At 46.1% G+C, this 19,070-nt stretch overlaps 1 protein-coding gene across 1 annotated transcript in view; it reads left to right on the top strand.

The window, feature by feature from the left end:
* Positions 1 to 18,723, top strand: part of LOC140132964 (vomeronasal type-2 receptor 26-like) — an 87,453-nt gene extending 68,730 nt beyond the window's left edge. Inside the window, exons 3-6 of the mRNA XM_072152494.1 lie at positions 14,267 to 14,390; positions 17,292 to 17,297; positions 17,529 to 18,247; positions 18,661 to 18,723. Of these exons, the coding sequence (XP_072008595.1) occupies positions 14,267 to 14,390; positions 17,292 to 17,297; positions 17,529 to 18,247; positions 18,661 to 18,723 (912 nt within the window). The remainder of the gene's footprint in view (positions 1 to 14,266; positions 14,391 to 17,291; positions 17,298 to 17,528; positions 18,248 to 18,660) is intronic.
* The last annotated feature ends 347 nt before the right edge of the window (positions 18,724 to 19,070 follow it).

Below are 19,070 nucleotides of genomic sequence, written 5' to 3'. Positions count from 1 at the left end.
TGTATATATTGTATATAGTGTATATAGTGGGGTTTGGGATCTAGTGTTAGGTTAAGAGGGGGGTGATGGTGGTGGGACTTCTGAACTGACCTTGGACACTGGTCTGGACTACTTAACGCAAACTTTGGACGTTAGACCAGTGTCTGGGGGGAAGGGGAGGGTGCGGGCGAGGGATCTAGTTTAGTGTAGTGTTATGTGTATTATGTATTCGGTGTTTGTTATTATATATTTATAAAAAAAAAAAAAAAAATGGGTGTGGGATGTGATCTGTGTGGGGTGGTTTGTTATTAGAGGGTGTGGGGTGGGTTTGTGTATATTTATAGTCATTTATGTTTATTTGTGGGTGTGGCTTGTCTTATTGTTTATTGGTTTGGTTATTGGTGTTTATTCATTTCGGTGTATTGTAAGTTATTGTTTTTTGCTAGGTGTGAATGTGGCTGGACCAGCAGGTAAGAGATTGTATATATTTTGTATATATTGTATATTATGTTTGGTTTGTATTGTTATGTTTTTTATTTTTATATAAAATAAAAGATCTACAGAATGTCTGGGCTCCAGGAGTCCATGATTGCTGGCTTCTTTAGAAGCCCCCAGAAGAAGCCATGAAGGCGAAACACGTGTCGCCCCATAAGCCCCATAAGTAGTAATATACCCCAATACTTCTCCATCTCTGCTGCAGTGACAGGGGTCCACCTGTAGGGTTGTGCATGAAATGATACGGGGTTTTGGGCAATATACTGTGCAGATTTGTCTTTACTACAATTAAATTCAACAGCTCCTCATCAAAATAATATTTAAAAAAGTCCACAGCTCTGAGCCCTGCCGTGGCAAATTTAATTCCAGGTTGGCCCAAAAAGTCTGGGACCTGAGGGGTATAATTATCTCGGGCTACCCATGTGGGGTCAGTGAAAGTCCCAGGCACTTCTCCCGCAAAATTCCCAGGCACTTCTTCAGCACGTTTTCCCAATGTGTTACCCGTCGGAACAGTGCATCCAGTACAGAACAATGCTAACACAGCGCACTGAACAGTGCATCCAGTACAGAACAACGCTAACACAGCGCACTGAACAGTGCATCCAGTACAGAACAATGCTAACACAGCACACAGAACAGTGCATCCAGTATAGAACAACGCTAACACAGCGCACTGAACAGTGCATCCAGTACAGAACAACGCTAACACAGCGCACTGAGCAGTGCATCCAGTATAGAACAACGCTAACACAGCGCACTGAACAGTGCATCCAGTATAGAACAACGCTAACACAGCACACTGAACAGTGTATCCAGTACAGAACAGCGCTAACACAGCGCACTGAACAGTGCATCCAGTATAGAACAACACTAACACAGCGCACTGAACAGTGCATCCAGTACAGAACAACACTAACACAGCGCACTGAACAGTGCATCCAGTACAGAACAACACTAACACAGCGCACTGCACAGTGCATCCAGTATAGAACAACGCTAACACAGCGCACTGAACAGTGCATCCAGTACAGAACAACACTAACACAGCGCACTGAACAGTGCATCCAGTATAGTACAACACTAACACAGCGCACTGAACAGTGCATCCAGTATAGAACAACGCTAACACAGCGCACTGAACAGTGCATCCAGTACAGAACAACACTAACACAGCGCACTGAACAGTGCATCCAGTACAGAACAACGCTAACACAGTGCACTGAACAGTACATTCAGTATAGAACAACGCTAACACAGTGCACTGAACAGTGCATCCAGTACAGAACAACGCTAACACAGCGCACTGAACAGTGCATCCAGTACAGAACAACGCTAACACAGCGCACTGAACAGTGCATCCAGTACAGAACAACGCTAACACAGCGCACTGAACAGTGCAACCAGTATAGAACAACGCTAACACAGCGCACTGAACAGTGCATCCAGTACAGAACAATGCTAACACAGCGCACTGACCAGTGCATCCAGTACAGAACAACGCTAACACAGCGCACTGACCAGTGCAAACAGTACAGAACAACACTAACAGAGCGCACTGAGCAATGCATCCAGTACAGAACAACGCTAACACAGCGCACTGAACAGTGCATCCAGTACAGAACAACGCTAACACAGCGCACTGAACAGTGCATCCAGTACAGAACAACGCTAACACAGCGCACTGAACAGTGCATCCAGTACAGAACAACGCTAACACAGCGCACTGAGCAGTGCATCCAGTACAGAACAACACTAACACAGCGCACTGAACAGTGCATCCAGTACAGAACAACGCTAACACAGCACACTGAACAGTGCATCCAGTATAGAACAACGCTAACACAGCGCACTGACCAGTGCAACCAGTACAGAACAACACTAACACAGCGCACTGAGCAGTGCATCCAGTACAGAACAAAAGTAACACAGCACACTGAACAGTGCATCCAGTATAGAACAACACTAACACGGCGCAATGAGCAGTGCATCCAGTACAGAACAACACTAACACAGCGCACTGAACAGTGCATCCAGTACAGAACAACGCTAACACAGCACACTGAACAGTGCATCCAGTACAGAACAACGCTAACACAGCGCACTGAGCAGTGCATACAGTACAGAACAACACTAACACAGCGCACTGAACAGTGCATCCAGTACAGAACAACGCTAACACAGCACACTGAGCAGTGCATCCAGTACAGAACAACGCCAACACAGCGCACTGAACAGTGCATCCAGTATAGAACAACGCTAACACAGCGCACTGACCAGTGCAACCAGTACAGAACAACACTAACACAGCGCACTGAGCAGTGCATCCAGTACAGAACAACACTAACACAGCGCACTGAACAGTGCATCCAGTACAGAACAACGCTAACACAGAGCACTGAACAGTGCATCCAGTATAGAACAACACTAACACGGCGCAATGAGCAGTGCATCCAGTATAGAACAACACTAACACAGCGCACTGAACAGTGCATCCAGTACAGAACAACGCTAACACAGCACACTGAGCAGTGCATCCAGTACAGAACAACGCCAACACAGCGCACTGAACAGTGCATCCAGTATAGAACAACGCTAACACAGCGCACTGACCAGTGCAACCAGTACAGAACAACACTAACACAGCGCACTGAGCAGTGCATCCAGTACAGAACAACACTAACACAGCGCACTGAACAGTGCATCCAGTATAGAACAACACTAACACGGCGCAATGAGCAGTGCATCCAGTATAGAACAACACTAACACAGCGCACTGAACAGTGCATCCAGTATAGGACAACAAAGCGCACTGAACAGTGCATCCAGTACAGAACAACGCTAACACAGCACACTGAACAGTGCATACAGTACAGAACAACCCTAACACAGTGCACTGAACAGTGCATCCAGTATAGAACAACACTAACACAGCGCACTGAACCGTGCATTCAGTATAGAACAACACTAACACGGAGCACTGAACAGTGCATCCAGTACAGAACAACGCTAACACAGCGCACTGAACAGTGCATCCAGTACAGAACAACACTAACACAGCGCACTGAGCAGTGCATCCAGTACAGAACAACACTAACACAGCGCACTGAACAGTGCATCCAGTACAGAACAACCCTAACACAGCACACTGAGCAGTGCATCCAGTACAGAACAACACTAACACTGCGCACTGAGCAGTGCATCCAGTACAGAACAACGCTAACACAGTGCACTGAACAGTGCATCCAGTACAGAACAACACTAACACAGCGCACTGAGCAGTGCATCCAGTATAGAGCAACGCTAACACAGCGCACTGAACAGTGCATCCAGTACAGAACAACGCTAACACAGCGCACTGAACAGTGCATCCAGTACAGAACAACGCTAACACAGCGCACTGAACAGTGCATCCAGTACAGAACAACGCTAACACAGCGCACTGAGCAGTGCATACAGTACAGAACAACACTAACACAGCGCACTGAACAGTGCATCCAGTACAGAACAACGCTAACACAGAGCACTGAACAGTGCATCCAGTATAGAACAACACTAACACGGCGCAATGAGCAGTGCATCCAGTATAGAACAACACTAACACAGCGCACTGAACAGTGCATCCAGTATAGGACAACAAAGCGCACTGAACAGTGCATCCAGTACAGAACAACGCTAACACAGCACACTGAACAGTGCATACAGTACAGAACAACCCTAACACAGTGCACTGAACAGTGCATCCAGTATAGAACAACACTAACACAGCGCACTGAACCGTGCATTCAGTATAGAACAACACTAACACGGAGCACTGAACAGTGCATCCAGTACAGAACAACGCTAACACAGCGCACTGAACAGTGCATCCAGTACAGAACAACACTAACACAGCGCACTGAGCAGTGCATCCAGTACAGAACAACACTAACACAGCGCACTGAACAGTGCATCCAGTACAGAACAACCCTAACACAGCACACTGAGCAGTGCATCCAGTACAGAACAACACTAACACTGCGCACTGAGCAGTGCATCCAGTACAGAACAACGCTAACACAGTGCACTGAACAGTGCATCCAGTACAGAACAACACTAACACAGCGCACTGAGCAGTGCATCCAGTATAGAGCAACGCTAACACAGCGCACTGAACAGTGCATCCAGTACAGAACAACGCTAACACAGCGCACTGAACAGTGCATCCAGTACAGAACAACGCTAACACAGCGCACTGAACAGTGCATCCAGTACAGAACAACGCTAACACAGCGCACTGAGCAGTGCATACAGTACAGAACAACACTAACACAGCGCACTGAACAGTGCATCCAGTACAGAACAACGCTAACACAGCACACTGAACAGTGCATCCAGTATAGAACAACGCTAACACAGTGCACTGACCAGTGCAACCAGTACAGAACAACACTAACACAGCGCACTGAGCAGTGCATCCAGTACAGAACAACACTAACACAGCACACTGAACAGTGCATCCAGTATAGAACAACACTAACACGGCGCAATGAGCAGTGCATCCAGTACAGAACAACACTAACACAGCGCACTGAACAGTGCATCCAGTACAGAACAACGCTAACACAGCACACTGAACAGTGCATCCAGTACAGAACAACGCTAACACAGCGCACTGAGCAGTGCATACAGTACAGAACAACACTAACACAGCGCACTGAACAGTGCATCCAGTACAGAACAACGCTAACACAGCACACTGAGCAGTGCATCCAGTACAGAACAACGCCAACACAGCGCACTGAACAGTGCATCCAGTATAGAACAACGCTAACACAGCGCACTGACCAGTGCAACCAGTACAGAAAAACACTAACACAGCACACTGAGCAGTGCATCCAGTACAGAACAACACTAACACAGCGCACTGAACAGTGCATCCAGTACAGAACAACGCTAACACAGAGCACTGAACAGTGCATCCAGTATAGAACAACACTAACACGGCGCAATGAGCAGTGCATCCAGTACAGAACAACACTAACACAGCGCACTGAACAGTGCATCCAGTATAGGACAACAAAGCGCACTGAACAGTGCATCCAGTACAGAACAACGCTAACACAGCACACTGAACAGTGCATACAGTACAGAAAAACCCTAACACAGTGCACTGAACAGTGCATCCAGTATAGAACAACACTAACACAGCGCACTGAACAGTGCATCCAGTACAGAACAACGCTAACACAGAGCACTGAACAGTGCATCCAGTATAGAACAACACTAACACAGCGCACTGAACAGTGCATCCAGTACAGAACAACACTAACACAGCGCACTGAACAGTGCATCCAGTACAGAACAACACTAACACAGCGCACTGAACAGTGCATCCAGTACAGAACAACGATACCACAGCACACTGAGCAGTGCATCCAGTACAGAACAATGCTAACACAGTGCACTGAACAGTGCATCCAGTAAAGAACAACACTAACACAGCGCACTGAGCAGTGCATCCAGTACAGAACAACAATAACACAGCGCATTGAGCAGTGCTTCCAATACAGAACAACACTAACACAGCGCACTGAGCAGTGCATCCAGTACAGAACAACACTAACACAGAGCACTGAACAGTGCATCCAGTATAGAACAACACTAACACAGCGCACTGAACAGTGCATCCAGTATAGAACAACGCGAACACAGCGCACTGAACAGTGCATCCAGTATAGAACAACGCTAACACAGCACACTGAACAGTGCATCCAGTACAGAACAACACTAACACAGCGCACTGAACAGTGCATCCAGTAGAGAACAACACTAACACAGCGCACTGAACAGTGCATCCAGTATAGAACAACGCTAACACAGCGCACTGAACAGTGCATCCAGTAAAGAACAACGCTAACACAGCGCACTGAACAGTGCATCCAGTATAGAACAAAGCTAACACAGTGCACTGAACAGTGCATCCAGTACAGAACAACACTAACACAGCGCACTGAACAGTGCATCCAGTACAGAAAAACACTAACACAGCGCACTGAACAGTGCATCCAGTACAGAACAACACTAACACAGCGCATTGAACAGTGCATCCAGTACAGAACAACGCTAACACAGCACACTGAACAGTGCATCCACTACAGAACAACACTAACACAGCGCACTGAACAGTGCATCCAGTACAGAACAACACTAACACAGCGCATTGAACAGTGCATCCAGTACAGAACAACGCTAACACAGCACACTGAACAGTGCATCCACTACAGAACAACACTAACACAGTGCACTGAACAGTGCATCCAGTACAGAACAACGCTAACACAGCACACTGAACAGTGCATCCAGTACAGAACAACACTAACACAGCGCACTGAGCAGTGCATCCAGTACAGAACAACGCTAACACAGCGCACTGAACAGTGCATCCAGTACAGAACAACACTAACACAGCGCACTGAGCAGTGCATCCAGTACAGAACAACGCTAACACAGCGCACTGAACAGTGCATCCAGTACAGAACAACACTAACACAGCGCTCTGAACAGTACATCCAGTACAGAACAATACTAACACAGCGCACTGAGCAGTGCATCCAGTACAGAACAACACTAACACAGAGCACTGAACAGTGCATCCAGTATAGAACGACACTAACACAGCGCACTGAACAGTGCATCCAGTACAGAACAACGCTAACACAGCGCATTGAACAGTGCATCCAGTACAGAACAACGCTAACACAGCTCACTGAATAGTGCATTTAGTACAGAACAACTCTAACACAGCGCACTGAACAGTGCATCCAGTATAGAACAACGCTAACACAGCACACTGAACAGTGCATCCAGTACAGAACAACTCTAACACAGTGCACTGAACAGTGCATCCAGTACAGAACAACGCTAACACAGTGCACTGAACAGTGCATCCAGTACAGAACAACACTAACACAGCGCACTGAACAGTGCATCCAGTACAGAACAACACTAACTCAGCACACTGAACAGTGCATCCAGTACAGAACAACACTAACACAGCGCACTGAACAGTGCATCCAGTACAGAACAACGCTAACACAGCGCACTGAACAGTGCATCCAGTATAGAACAACACTAACACAGCGCATTGAACAGTGCATCCAGTATAGAACAACGCTAACACAGCGTACTGAACAGTGCATCCAGTACAGAACAACACTAACACAGCGCACTGAACAGTGCATCCAGTACAGAACAACACTAACACAGCGCACTGAACAGTGCATCCAGTAAAGAACAACACTAACACAGCACACTAAACAGTGCATCCAGTACAGAACAACACTAACACAGCGCACTGAACAGTGCATCCAGTACAGAACAACGCTAACACAGCACACTGAACAGTGCATCCAGTACAGAACAACACTAACACAGCGCTCTGAACAGTACATCCAGTACAGAACAACACTAACACAGCGCACTGAGCAGTGCATCCAGTACAGAACAACACTAACACAGAGCACTGAACAGTGCATCCAGTATAGAACGACACTAACACAGCGCACTGAACAGTGCATCCAGTACAGAACAACGCTAACACAGTGCACTGAACAGTGCATCCAGTACAGAACAACACTAACACAGCGCACTGAACAGTGCATGCAGTACAGAACAACACTAACACAGCGCACTGAACAGTGCATGCAGTACAGAACAACGCTAACACAGCGCACTGAACAGTGCATCCAGTACAGAACAACGCTAACACAGTGCACTGAACAGTGCATCCAGTACAGAACAACACTAACACAGCGCACTGAACAGTGCATGCAGTACAGAACAACGCTAACACAGTGCACTGAACAGTGCATCCAGTACAGAACAACACTAACACAGCGCACTGAACAGTGCATGCAGTACAGAACAACGCTAACACAGCACACTGAATAGTGCATCCAGTACAGAACAACACTAAGACGGCGCAATGAGCAGTGCATCCAGTACAGAACAACACTAACACAGCGCACTGAACAGTGCATCCAGTATAGGACAACAAAGCGCACTGAACAGTGCATCCAGTACAGAACAACGCTAACACAGCACACTGAACAGTGCATACAGTACAGAACAACCCTAACACAGTGCACTGAACAGTGCATCCAGTATAGAACAACACTAACACAGCGCACTGAACCGTGCATCCAGTATAGAACAACACTAACACGGAGCACTGAACAGTGCATCCAGTACAGAACAACGCTAACACAGCGCACTGAGCAGTGCATCCAGTATAGAACAACACTAACACAGCGCACTGAACAGTGCATCCAGTACAGAACAACACTAACACAGCGCACTGAACAGTGCATCCAGTACAGAACAACACTAACACAGCACACTGAACAGTGCATCCAGTACAGAACAACGCTAACACAGCGCACTGAGCAGTGCATCCAGTACAGAACAACGCTAACACAGCACACTGAATAGTGCATCCAGTACAGAACAACACTAACACAGCGCACTGAGCAGTGCATCCAGTACAGAACAACGCTAACACAGCGCACTGAACAGTGCATCCAGTACAGAACAACACCAACACAGTGCACTGAACAGTGCATCCAGTACAGAACAACGCTAACACAGCACACTGAACAGTGCATCCAGTACAGAACAACGCTAACACAGCGCACTGAACAGTGCATCCAGTACAGAACAACACTAACACAGCGCACTGAACAGTGCATCCAGTACAGAACAACGCTAACACAGCGCACTGAACAGTGCATCCATTACAGAACAACAATAACACAGTGCACTGAACAGTGTATCCAGTATAGAACAACGCTAACACAGCGCACTGAGCAGTGCATCCAGTACAGAACAACACTAACACAGCGCACTGAACAGTGCATCCAGTGCAGAACAACGCTAACACAGCGCACTGAACAGTGCATACAGTATAGAACAACGCTAACACAGGGCACTGAACAGTGCATCCAGTACAGAAAAACGCTAACACAGTGCACTGAACAGTGCATCCAGTACAGAACAACACTAACACAGCGCACTGAACAGTGCATCCAGTACAGAACAACACTAACACAGCGCACTGACCAGTGCAACCAGTACAGAACAACACTAACACAGCGCACTGAGCAGTGCATCCAGTACAGAACAACACTATCACAGCACACTGAACAGTGCATCCAGTATAGAACAACACTAACACGGCGCAATGAGCAGTGCATCCAGTACAGAACAACACTAACACAGCGCACTGAACAGTGCATCCAGTATAGGACAACAAAGCGCACTGAACAGTGCATCCAGTACAGAACAACGCTAGCACAGCACACTGAACAGGGCATACAGTACAGAACAACCCTAACACAGTGCACTGAACAGTGCATCCAGTATAGAACAACACTAACACAGCGCACTGAACCGTGCATCCAGTATAGAACAACACTAACACGGAGCACTGAACAGTGCATCCAGTACAGAACAACGCTAACACAGCGCACTGCGCAGTGCATCCAGTATAGAACAACACTAACACAGCGCACTGAACAGTGCATCCAGTACAGAACAACACTAACACAGCGCACTGAACAGTGCATCCAGTACAGAACAACACTAACACAGCACACTGAACAGTGCATCCAGTACAGAACAACACTAACACAGCGCACTGAACAGTGCATCCAGTACAGAACAACGCTAACACAGCACACTGAACAGTGCATCCAGTACAGAACAACACTATCACAGCACACTGAACAGTGCATCCAGTATAGAACAACACTAACACGGCGCAATGAGCAGTGCATCCAGTACAGAACAACACTAACACAGCGCACTGAACAGTGCATCCAGTATAGGACAACAAAGCGCACTGAACAGTGCATCCAGTACAGAACAACGCTAGCACAGCACACTGAACAGTGCATACAGTACAGAACAACCCTAACACAGTGCACTGAACAGTGCATCCAGTATAGAACAACACTAACACAGCGCACTGAACCGTGCATCCAGTATAGAACAACACTAACACGGAGCACTGAACAGTGCATCCAGTATAGAACAACGCTAACACAGCGCACTGCGCAGTGCATCCAGTATAGAACAACACTAACACAGCGCACTGAACAGTGCATCCAGTACAGAACAACACTAACACAGCGCACTGAACAGTGCATCCAGTACAGAACAACACTAACACAGCACACTGAACAGTGCATCCAGTACAGAACAACACTAACACAGCGCACTGAACAGTGCATCCAGTACAGAACAAAACTAACATAGCACACTGAACAGTGCATCCAGTACAGAACAACGCTAACACAGCGCACTGAACAGTGCATCCAGTACAGAACAACGCTAACACAGCGCACTGAACAGTGCATCCAGTACAGAACAACAATAACACAGTGCACTGAACAGTGCATCCAGTATAGAACAACGCTAACACAGCGCACTGAACAGTGCATCCAGTACAGAACAACACTAACACAGCGCACTGAACAGTGCATCCAGTGCAGAACAACACTAACACAGCGCACTGAACAGTGCATCCAGTATAGAACAACTCTAACACAGCGCACTGATCAGTGCATCCAGTATAGAGCAACACTAACACAGCGCATTGAACAGTGCATCCAGTATAGAACAACATTAACACAGAGCACTGAACAGTGCATCCAGTACAGAACAACGCTAACACAGCACACTGAACAGTGCATCCAGTACAGAACAACGATACCACAGCACACTGAGCAGTGCATCCAGTACAGAACAATGCTAACACAGCGCACTGAACAGTGCATCCAGTAAAGAACAACACTAACACAGCGCACTGAGCAGTGCATCTAGTACAGAACAACAATAACACAGCGCACTGAGCAGTGCTTCCAATACAGAACAACACTAACACAGCGCACTGAGCAGTGCATCCAGTACAGAACAACACTAACACAGAGCACTGAACAGTTCATCCAGTATAGAACAACACTAACACAGCGCACTGAACAGTGCATCCAGTACAGAACAACACTAACACAGCGCACTGATTAGTGCATCCAGTACAGAACAACACTAACAAAGCGCACTGAACAGTGCATCCAGTATAGAACAACACTAACACAGCGCACAGAACAGTGCATCCAGTACAGAACAACGCTAACACAGCGCACTGAACAGTGCATCCAGTATAGAACAACGCTATCACAGCACAATGAACAGTGCATCCAGTACAGAACAACGCTAACTCAGCGCACTGAACAGTGCATCCAGTACAGAACAACGCTAACACAGCGCACTGAACAGTGCATCCAGTATAGAACAACACTAACACAGCGCACTGAACAGTGCATCCAGTATAGAACAACACTAACACAGCGCACTGAACAGTGCATCCAGTACAGAACAACACTAACACAGCGCACTGAACAGTGCATCCAGTATAGAACAACACTAACACAGCGCACTGAACAGTGCATCCAGTATAGAACAAAGCTAACACAGTGCACTGAACAGTGCATCCAGTACAGAACAACACTAACACAGCGCACTGAACAGTGCATCCAGTATAGAACAACACTAACACAGCACAATGAACAGTGCATCCAGTACAGAACAACACTAACACAGCGCACTGAACAGTGCATCTAGTATAGAACAACTCTAACGCAGCGCACTGAGCAGTGCATCCAGTACAGAATAACACTAACACAGCGCACTGAACAGTGCATCCAGTACAGAACAACGCTAACACAGCGCACAGAACAGTGCATCCAGTACAGAACAACGCTAACACAGCGCACTGAACAGTGCATCTAGTATAGAACAACGCTAACACAGCGCACTGAACAGTGCATCCAGTATAGAACAACGCTAACACAGAGCACTGAACAGTGCATCCAGTACAGAACAACACTAACACAGCGCACTGAACAGTGCATCCAGTACAGAACAAAACTAACACAGCGCACTGAACAGTGCATCCAGTATAGAACGACACTAACACAGCGCACTGAACAGTGCATCCAGTACAGAACAACACTAACACAGCGCACTGAACAGTGCATCCAGTACAGAACAACGCTAACACAGCGCACTGAACAGTGCATCCAGTACAGAACAACACCAACACAGTGCACTGAACAGTGCATCCAGTACAGAACAACGCTAACACAGCACACTGAACAGTGCATCCAGTACAGAACAACGCTAACACAGCGCACTGAACAGTGCATCCAGTACAGAACAACACTAACACAGCGCACTGAACAGTGCATCCAGTACAGAACAACACTAACACAGCGCACTGAACAGTGCATCCAGTACAGAACAACACTAACACAGTGCACTGAACAGTGCATCCAGTACAGAACAACGCTAACACAGCGCACTGAACAGTGCATCCAGTACAGAACAACGCTAACACAGCGCACTGAACAGTGCATCCAGTACAGAACAACACTAACACAGCGCACTGAACAGTGCATCCAGTACAGAACAACACTAACACAGCGCACTGAACAGTGCATCCAGTACAGAACAACACTAACACAGCGCACTGAGCAGTGCATCCAGTACAGAACAACACTAACACAGAGCACTGAACAGTGCATCCAGTATAGAACGACACTAACACAGCGCACTGAACAGTGCATCCAGTACAGAACGACGCTAACACAGCGCACTGAACAGTGCATCCAGTACAGAACAACACTAACACAGCGCACTGAGCAGTGCATCCAGTACAGAACAACACTAACACAGAGCACTGAACAGTGCATCCAGTACAGAACAACACTAACACAGCGCTCTGATCAGTACATCCAGTACAGAACAGCGCTAACACAGCGCACTGAACAGTGCATCCAGTACAGAACAACACTAACACAGCGCACTGAACAGTGCATCCAGTACAGAACAACACTAACACAGCGCACTGAGCAGTGCATCCAGTACAGAACAACGCTAACACAGCGCTCTGAACAGTGCATCCAGTACAGAACAACACTAACACGGCGCAATGAGCAGTGCATCCAGTACAGAACAACACTAACACAGCGCACTGAACAGTGCATCCAGTACAGAACAACGCTAACACAGCACACTGAACAGTGCATCCAGTATAGAACAACGCTAACACAGCGCACTTACCAGTGCAATCAGTACAGAAAAACACTAACACAGCGCACTGAGCAGTGCATCCAGTACAGAACAACACTAACACAGCGCACTGAACAGTGCATCCAGTACAGAACAACGCTAACACAGAGCAGTGAACAGTGCATCCAGTATAGAACAACACTAACACGGCGCACTGAACAATGCATCCAGTATAGAACAACACTAACACAGTGCACTGAACAGTGCATCCAGTACAGAACAACGCTAACACAGCGCACTGAGCAGTGCATCCAGTATAGAACAACGCTAACTCAGCGCACTGAACAGTGCATCCAGTACAGAACAACACTAACACAGCGCACTGAACAGTATATCCAGTATAGAACAACACTAACACAGCGCACTGAACAGTGCATCCAGTACAGAACAACACTAACACAGCGTTTCAGAAGGGACAGACAGGAGATGGGAAACAGATGAAAAGTGTAATCACACAATGTGATCAAACAGGGAATACACATGATGCAGGGAAGGATCTGGAGGGAACAGATAGGGATCACATAGGTAGGATAAACAGGAGGAAACTTCATATGACTGGATCACTTGTATCACATATGTACAATTTGATGTGTTATTCTGGTAAGTTTCTTGTCTTTCCCCTCAGATCCCAGTCTCCCGCTGCTCCGGTCCATGTTTACCTGGAAGCCGGAAAATGAAAGGATCCACCATTCACATCTGCTGCTATGACTGTGTCCCATGTTCAGAGGGAGAGATCTCCAATATAACAGGTACATGGTAGTAGGAGTAGTAGTGTCTGACCAGCGCTGAGGAGGACAATGATGTCCTAGAGGGAGGACAACACAATCACATCTGGGATTGGGTCACACATTGGCCACATTTATCAAAACTAATGTGCAGTTGCCTGTAGAGGGCGCAGAGTGTGACAGATTAATGAGAAGTGTCACACATTCTTCATGAATCTGGTGAATTTTTTGTGATACACTTTCTCCACTCTGCAGAATTGTGGTGCACAGTCCAACTGTATCTAATTGTATCCTTATTAGAGATGAGCGAACACGCTCGTCCGAGCTTGATGCTCGATCGAGCATTAGCGTACTCGTAACTGCTCGTTGCTCAGGCGAATACTTCGCCAGCTCAAGAAAATGGCATCTCCCGCCGTTTTGATTTTTTGCGGCCAGAAACAGATTTCTTTTTGACATATAATTATTGCAACTTGGCACCTTTACTGTACCCATCTGTATATATAGACTCCCTTTTTTTCATGCATGGGCACTTTCTCATTCTGGGTTGAGTGATAATTTACATTGCCATTTTTTTGCACTTGACATAATACTGGCAGTTATCGCAGTGTATACACAAGCATGTGTCTCATGTAATTACAAACATTGGTATTGTGGTGATGGCCTTTTTTGGACCTTCAAGAACGATCCAAACTAACAATTTGTAGATATTCACAAATGTTGTAAATTGTTTGTCTATTTTAAATATTAATTCTCAATAAAGAATGGAATATTTTAAGGAACCTCTTTGTAGGATTCGATTTGTAAGAACCATTGTTCACTCTTGCGCTTTCTTTGGATTGAGTGACTTATAAGAACAGTACTACACTTGATCTTACCCAAAAGGTTTTTAGAAATGCTGTTTGTAGCCCCCACATGCTTTGAAAATGATAATTTTTTCAAAGTAAACACTTCGGGCCCCCAGGTTCATTTTGGGTGGTGAGGAGCCGAGAGGAAGGGGCTTGGACAGGCGAAAGCTCGCCTGGCAGCGGACCGCCAGCTCCATTCCAAGATCCAACTAAGATCGTTTTAACTGCAGCAACTTTAATCTACTACTATAACCTTTTAACCTTTTACCTCTAAAATCTATCTTTTCACTCCTCTTTCCTCACCTCCTTATGTTCACCTCGGGTGCCATAACTGTCCCCATTGCCTCCAGACGTCATCTACATAGCAGCCTCCACACGCTGTCTCCATAGCTGCCTCCACACGTTGTCTCCATAGCAGCCTCCACATGTTGTCTCCATAGCTGCCTCCAAAAGTCGTCCACATAGCTGCCTCCATACATCGTTCCCTTAGCAAACGAGCTGTGTCAGGCTAATTTTTTGGGTGTTTCACCAGATACGTTATGGAACTTAATCACTCTGTCGCCGCCATGCTGTGTTATTGACTAAATATACCGTCAACCCTTTGTTCACATATGAAATCATTTCAGCGCTTCTTGCTCACCTCCTTTGGTTCCTCTCTGCCGCCATAACCAGGCCAAATACTGATACGTACAGTGCTACACGTTATCCTCGCCAAAAGGAATTTTTTAAATTGGTTTGAAGCCTGAGTCCATTTGGTGTATGTCGCCATGCCACTCTCTAGCCTGCCGCTGCTGCCGCTGCCTCTGCATGCCGTCCTGTATAGTGTCAGGGTCAATTATTGGATGTTTTAGATGCTATCTAGCTTCATTCTGTCACTCTGTCATCGCCATGCTGTTGCCCATAATTTTGGCATAATGGTGCGATTAAGCAGTCTCAGAGGCATCCATGCATGCTGCCCCTGCTGTTTCCTGTCCATTTCCGTGGTGTTTCCATCCTTTTCTGAGGTTCCCAGGTGTTTGGCCAAGCTTCCCTGTGCAGAGCCTTGGTCCCCTTGAAAAATGCTTGAGTCTCCCATTGACTTCAATGGGGTTCTTTATTCGAAACGAGCACTTGAGCATGGGAAAAGTTTGACTCGAGTAACGAACACTCGAGCATTTTAGTGCTCGCTCATCTCTACTCATCACTAATCACTAAAGAATTGCAGAAGATACAACAATCTGTCGGAGTCCCCACCTGAATAGTGATACAGCAGTTACCTCCATGTCTGATGCTCAGGGTTGCGATACATCTTGATAGGACAGAGATATATTGACGGACGTCCAATGCTGAAGATCTAATAGTGTCAATGTAATTGTGTAGGGGAATGTTAACCCCTTCACGCCTCGCATCCTACATGTACGGCACAGAACGCTGGTAATTAACGCTGGTAATTAAAAAACCCTGCAACACATCAGGACTGTATAAAGTAAACAATGAGACCCTTTTGGAACCCGTCATCACTGACAAATGCCCTTTGTGATGAGAAGTTCCCTTAAACACCTGTGATTGGTGACAGCAATGATAGTGGGTGTTTGCTCCAATATGCATCATATTCCCACCTTGTATGGAGAGGGCTTTACCATACACAGGGCCCGACGCTGCCCGTAGTAGTACAGCACATGTCAGGTACGAGTTAAACAAATATTCCTTTACTAACTCTTGTTCTTTGTATACATCTAACAACAAGTAACTGCTGTATATAGTAATAGATAAGATATTAATCGCAATCAGATAAAATCTATAAGACTACACAGTCAATGATGTGTTGGAGATCAACTGCTGCCCTGGTCCATATGTCGCCTTCTTACTGCTGATGTGATGTTCCAATGTTACTGGGCGACTTTCTCTGGATATAACTGATTCCTTAGAATGGGTTTCATACGTCTATAATGTATCTTGACTACACACAGGGGCTACTAATACAGGAAGTACTAGAATGTGTATCATCATTTAGTTTGTACTATTTTTCTATTTATAATTTTATGTGTAAGAATAAGGTTTACTTCATCTTTGGTGTTTTGTTGTGTATTTTCTTTTTTAGGGAATGGTAATTGCTGATATTGGCCCTTTTGCCCCTTGGTAAAGGTGTTGTGTATTCTCTACATCTTATTTTTATCACCTACTTATCTTAGTTATTTTTTCTGGGTTGTAAACTGATGCCTAAAACTTCCAAATCCCCTTGTAAGTATCTCAATCTCCAAATCCATATCAGCACTTGTCATTCTCCTCCCCAGATAGAGATTATCACCCTGTAATATGATTTGTAATATTCCTACAGATGCCGACAACTGTATACAATGTGAAAGTGATGAATGGCCAAATGAGGAGAGAGACCGATGTCTCCCCAAAGTAACAGAATTCATCTCTTACCAGAATGACCCAATGGCTTCTGTATTCTCCTGTCTCTCGCTCTTCGGATGTCTTGTCACCGGCTCCATATTCACAATATTTATTTCCTACCGGGACACTCCTATTGTTAAAGCTAATAACCGGAACCTGAGTTACCTCCTCCTGGTCTCCATCTTCCTCAGCTTCCTCTCTGTCTTCTTGTTTCTTGGTCGTCCCAGTGATGTCACTTGTAGATTACGTGAAACCAGTTTTGGAGTCTTCTTCTCAGTTGCTGTCTCTTCACTTCTCGCCAAGACTGTGATGGTTTGTGTTGCTTTTAAGTCCACCAAGCCTGGAAGCCCCTGGAGAAGATGGCTGAGTGTGAAGCTGCCCTACACCATAGTGTTGTTGTGTTCATCCATACAAGTTGTCATCTGTGTTATCTGGTTGTCTATTTCTCCCCCATTCCAGGACCTGGACACTCAGTCTTCTCCTGGGAAGATCATCATTCAGTGTAATGAGGGGTCAGATATCTGCTTCTACTCCATGTTGGGTTATATGGGGCTCCTGGCAGCGGGCAGCTTTCTTCTGGCTTTCATGGTGAGGACATTACCGGACAGTTTTAATGAGGCCAAGTACATCACCTTCAGCATGCTGCTGTTCTGCAGTGTCTGGATCTCCATGATCCCGGCTTATCTGAGCACCAGAGGGAAATACATGGTGGCTGTGGAGATATTTGCAGTAATGGCTTCCAGTGCTGGACTCTTAGGTTGTGTGTTTTTCCCAAAATGTTTTATCATTTTATTTAGATCTGCAAACAATAAAAAAACGGATCTGCTGGGGAGAAGAAAGGAATGACTCTAGAATATTAGCCTCAGTAATATAGCATATAATAGAAATCTTAATGATTTTTGCAATATGGATTATAGGTAGGACATCCAGAGTGTGCGCCCAGTCCCCCACCAGTGAAGAAGATTAGGGGTCCCCACCATCCTGCCTGCCTTTAAAGCAGCAATAATAGTCTACTGAGGACGACACTGATACTACGGAATACTATATAATATGCACGATCCTTGTTCCAGGTCACCCTAGACACGGCAGAGGAGCAGAGCATCCACCATGCATTCCCAGGACTACAGACATAAGAGCAGTGGCCTTATTAATTTTGATTAAACTGTATATTCAGTGTCAGTTTTCAGGCATTACTGTAACTCAGAATTAACTGGGAATTAACCATCTGCTCAGATGAGAGTGAACAGGACACTGTCCCTGTCCTTTTCTTATAAAAATCGGTAGGGGTGCCCACTCTCCCCTATACTTTTCATACTATGCATAGAAGCGCTTAACCAGCACATATGACTAGACTCTGAGGTTAGGGGGATGGTGACAGGAGGCAGCACCTATAAGCTAACTGCATTTTCAGGCCACCTCATATTTCTAGTTTCTAACCCTAAAGAGGCTTTACCCCTGCTGTGTGAACACTTTGAGCTGT

This window comes from Engystomops pustulosus, chromosome 1, assembly GCF_040894005.1.
Source record: "Engystomops pustulosus chromosome 1, aEngPut4.maternal, whole genome shotgun sequence".
Lineage (NCBI taxonomy): Eukaryota > Metazoa > Chordata > Amphibia > Anura > Leptodactylidae > Engystomops > Engystomops pustulosus.
This window is presented reverse-complemented; position numbering and strand designations above follow the sequence as displayed.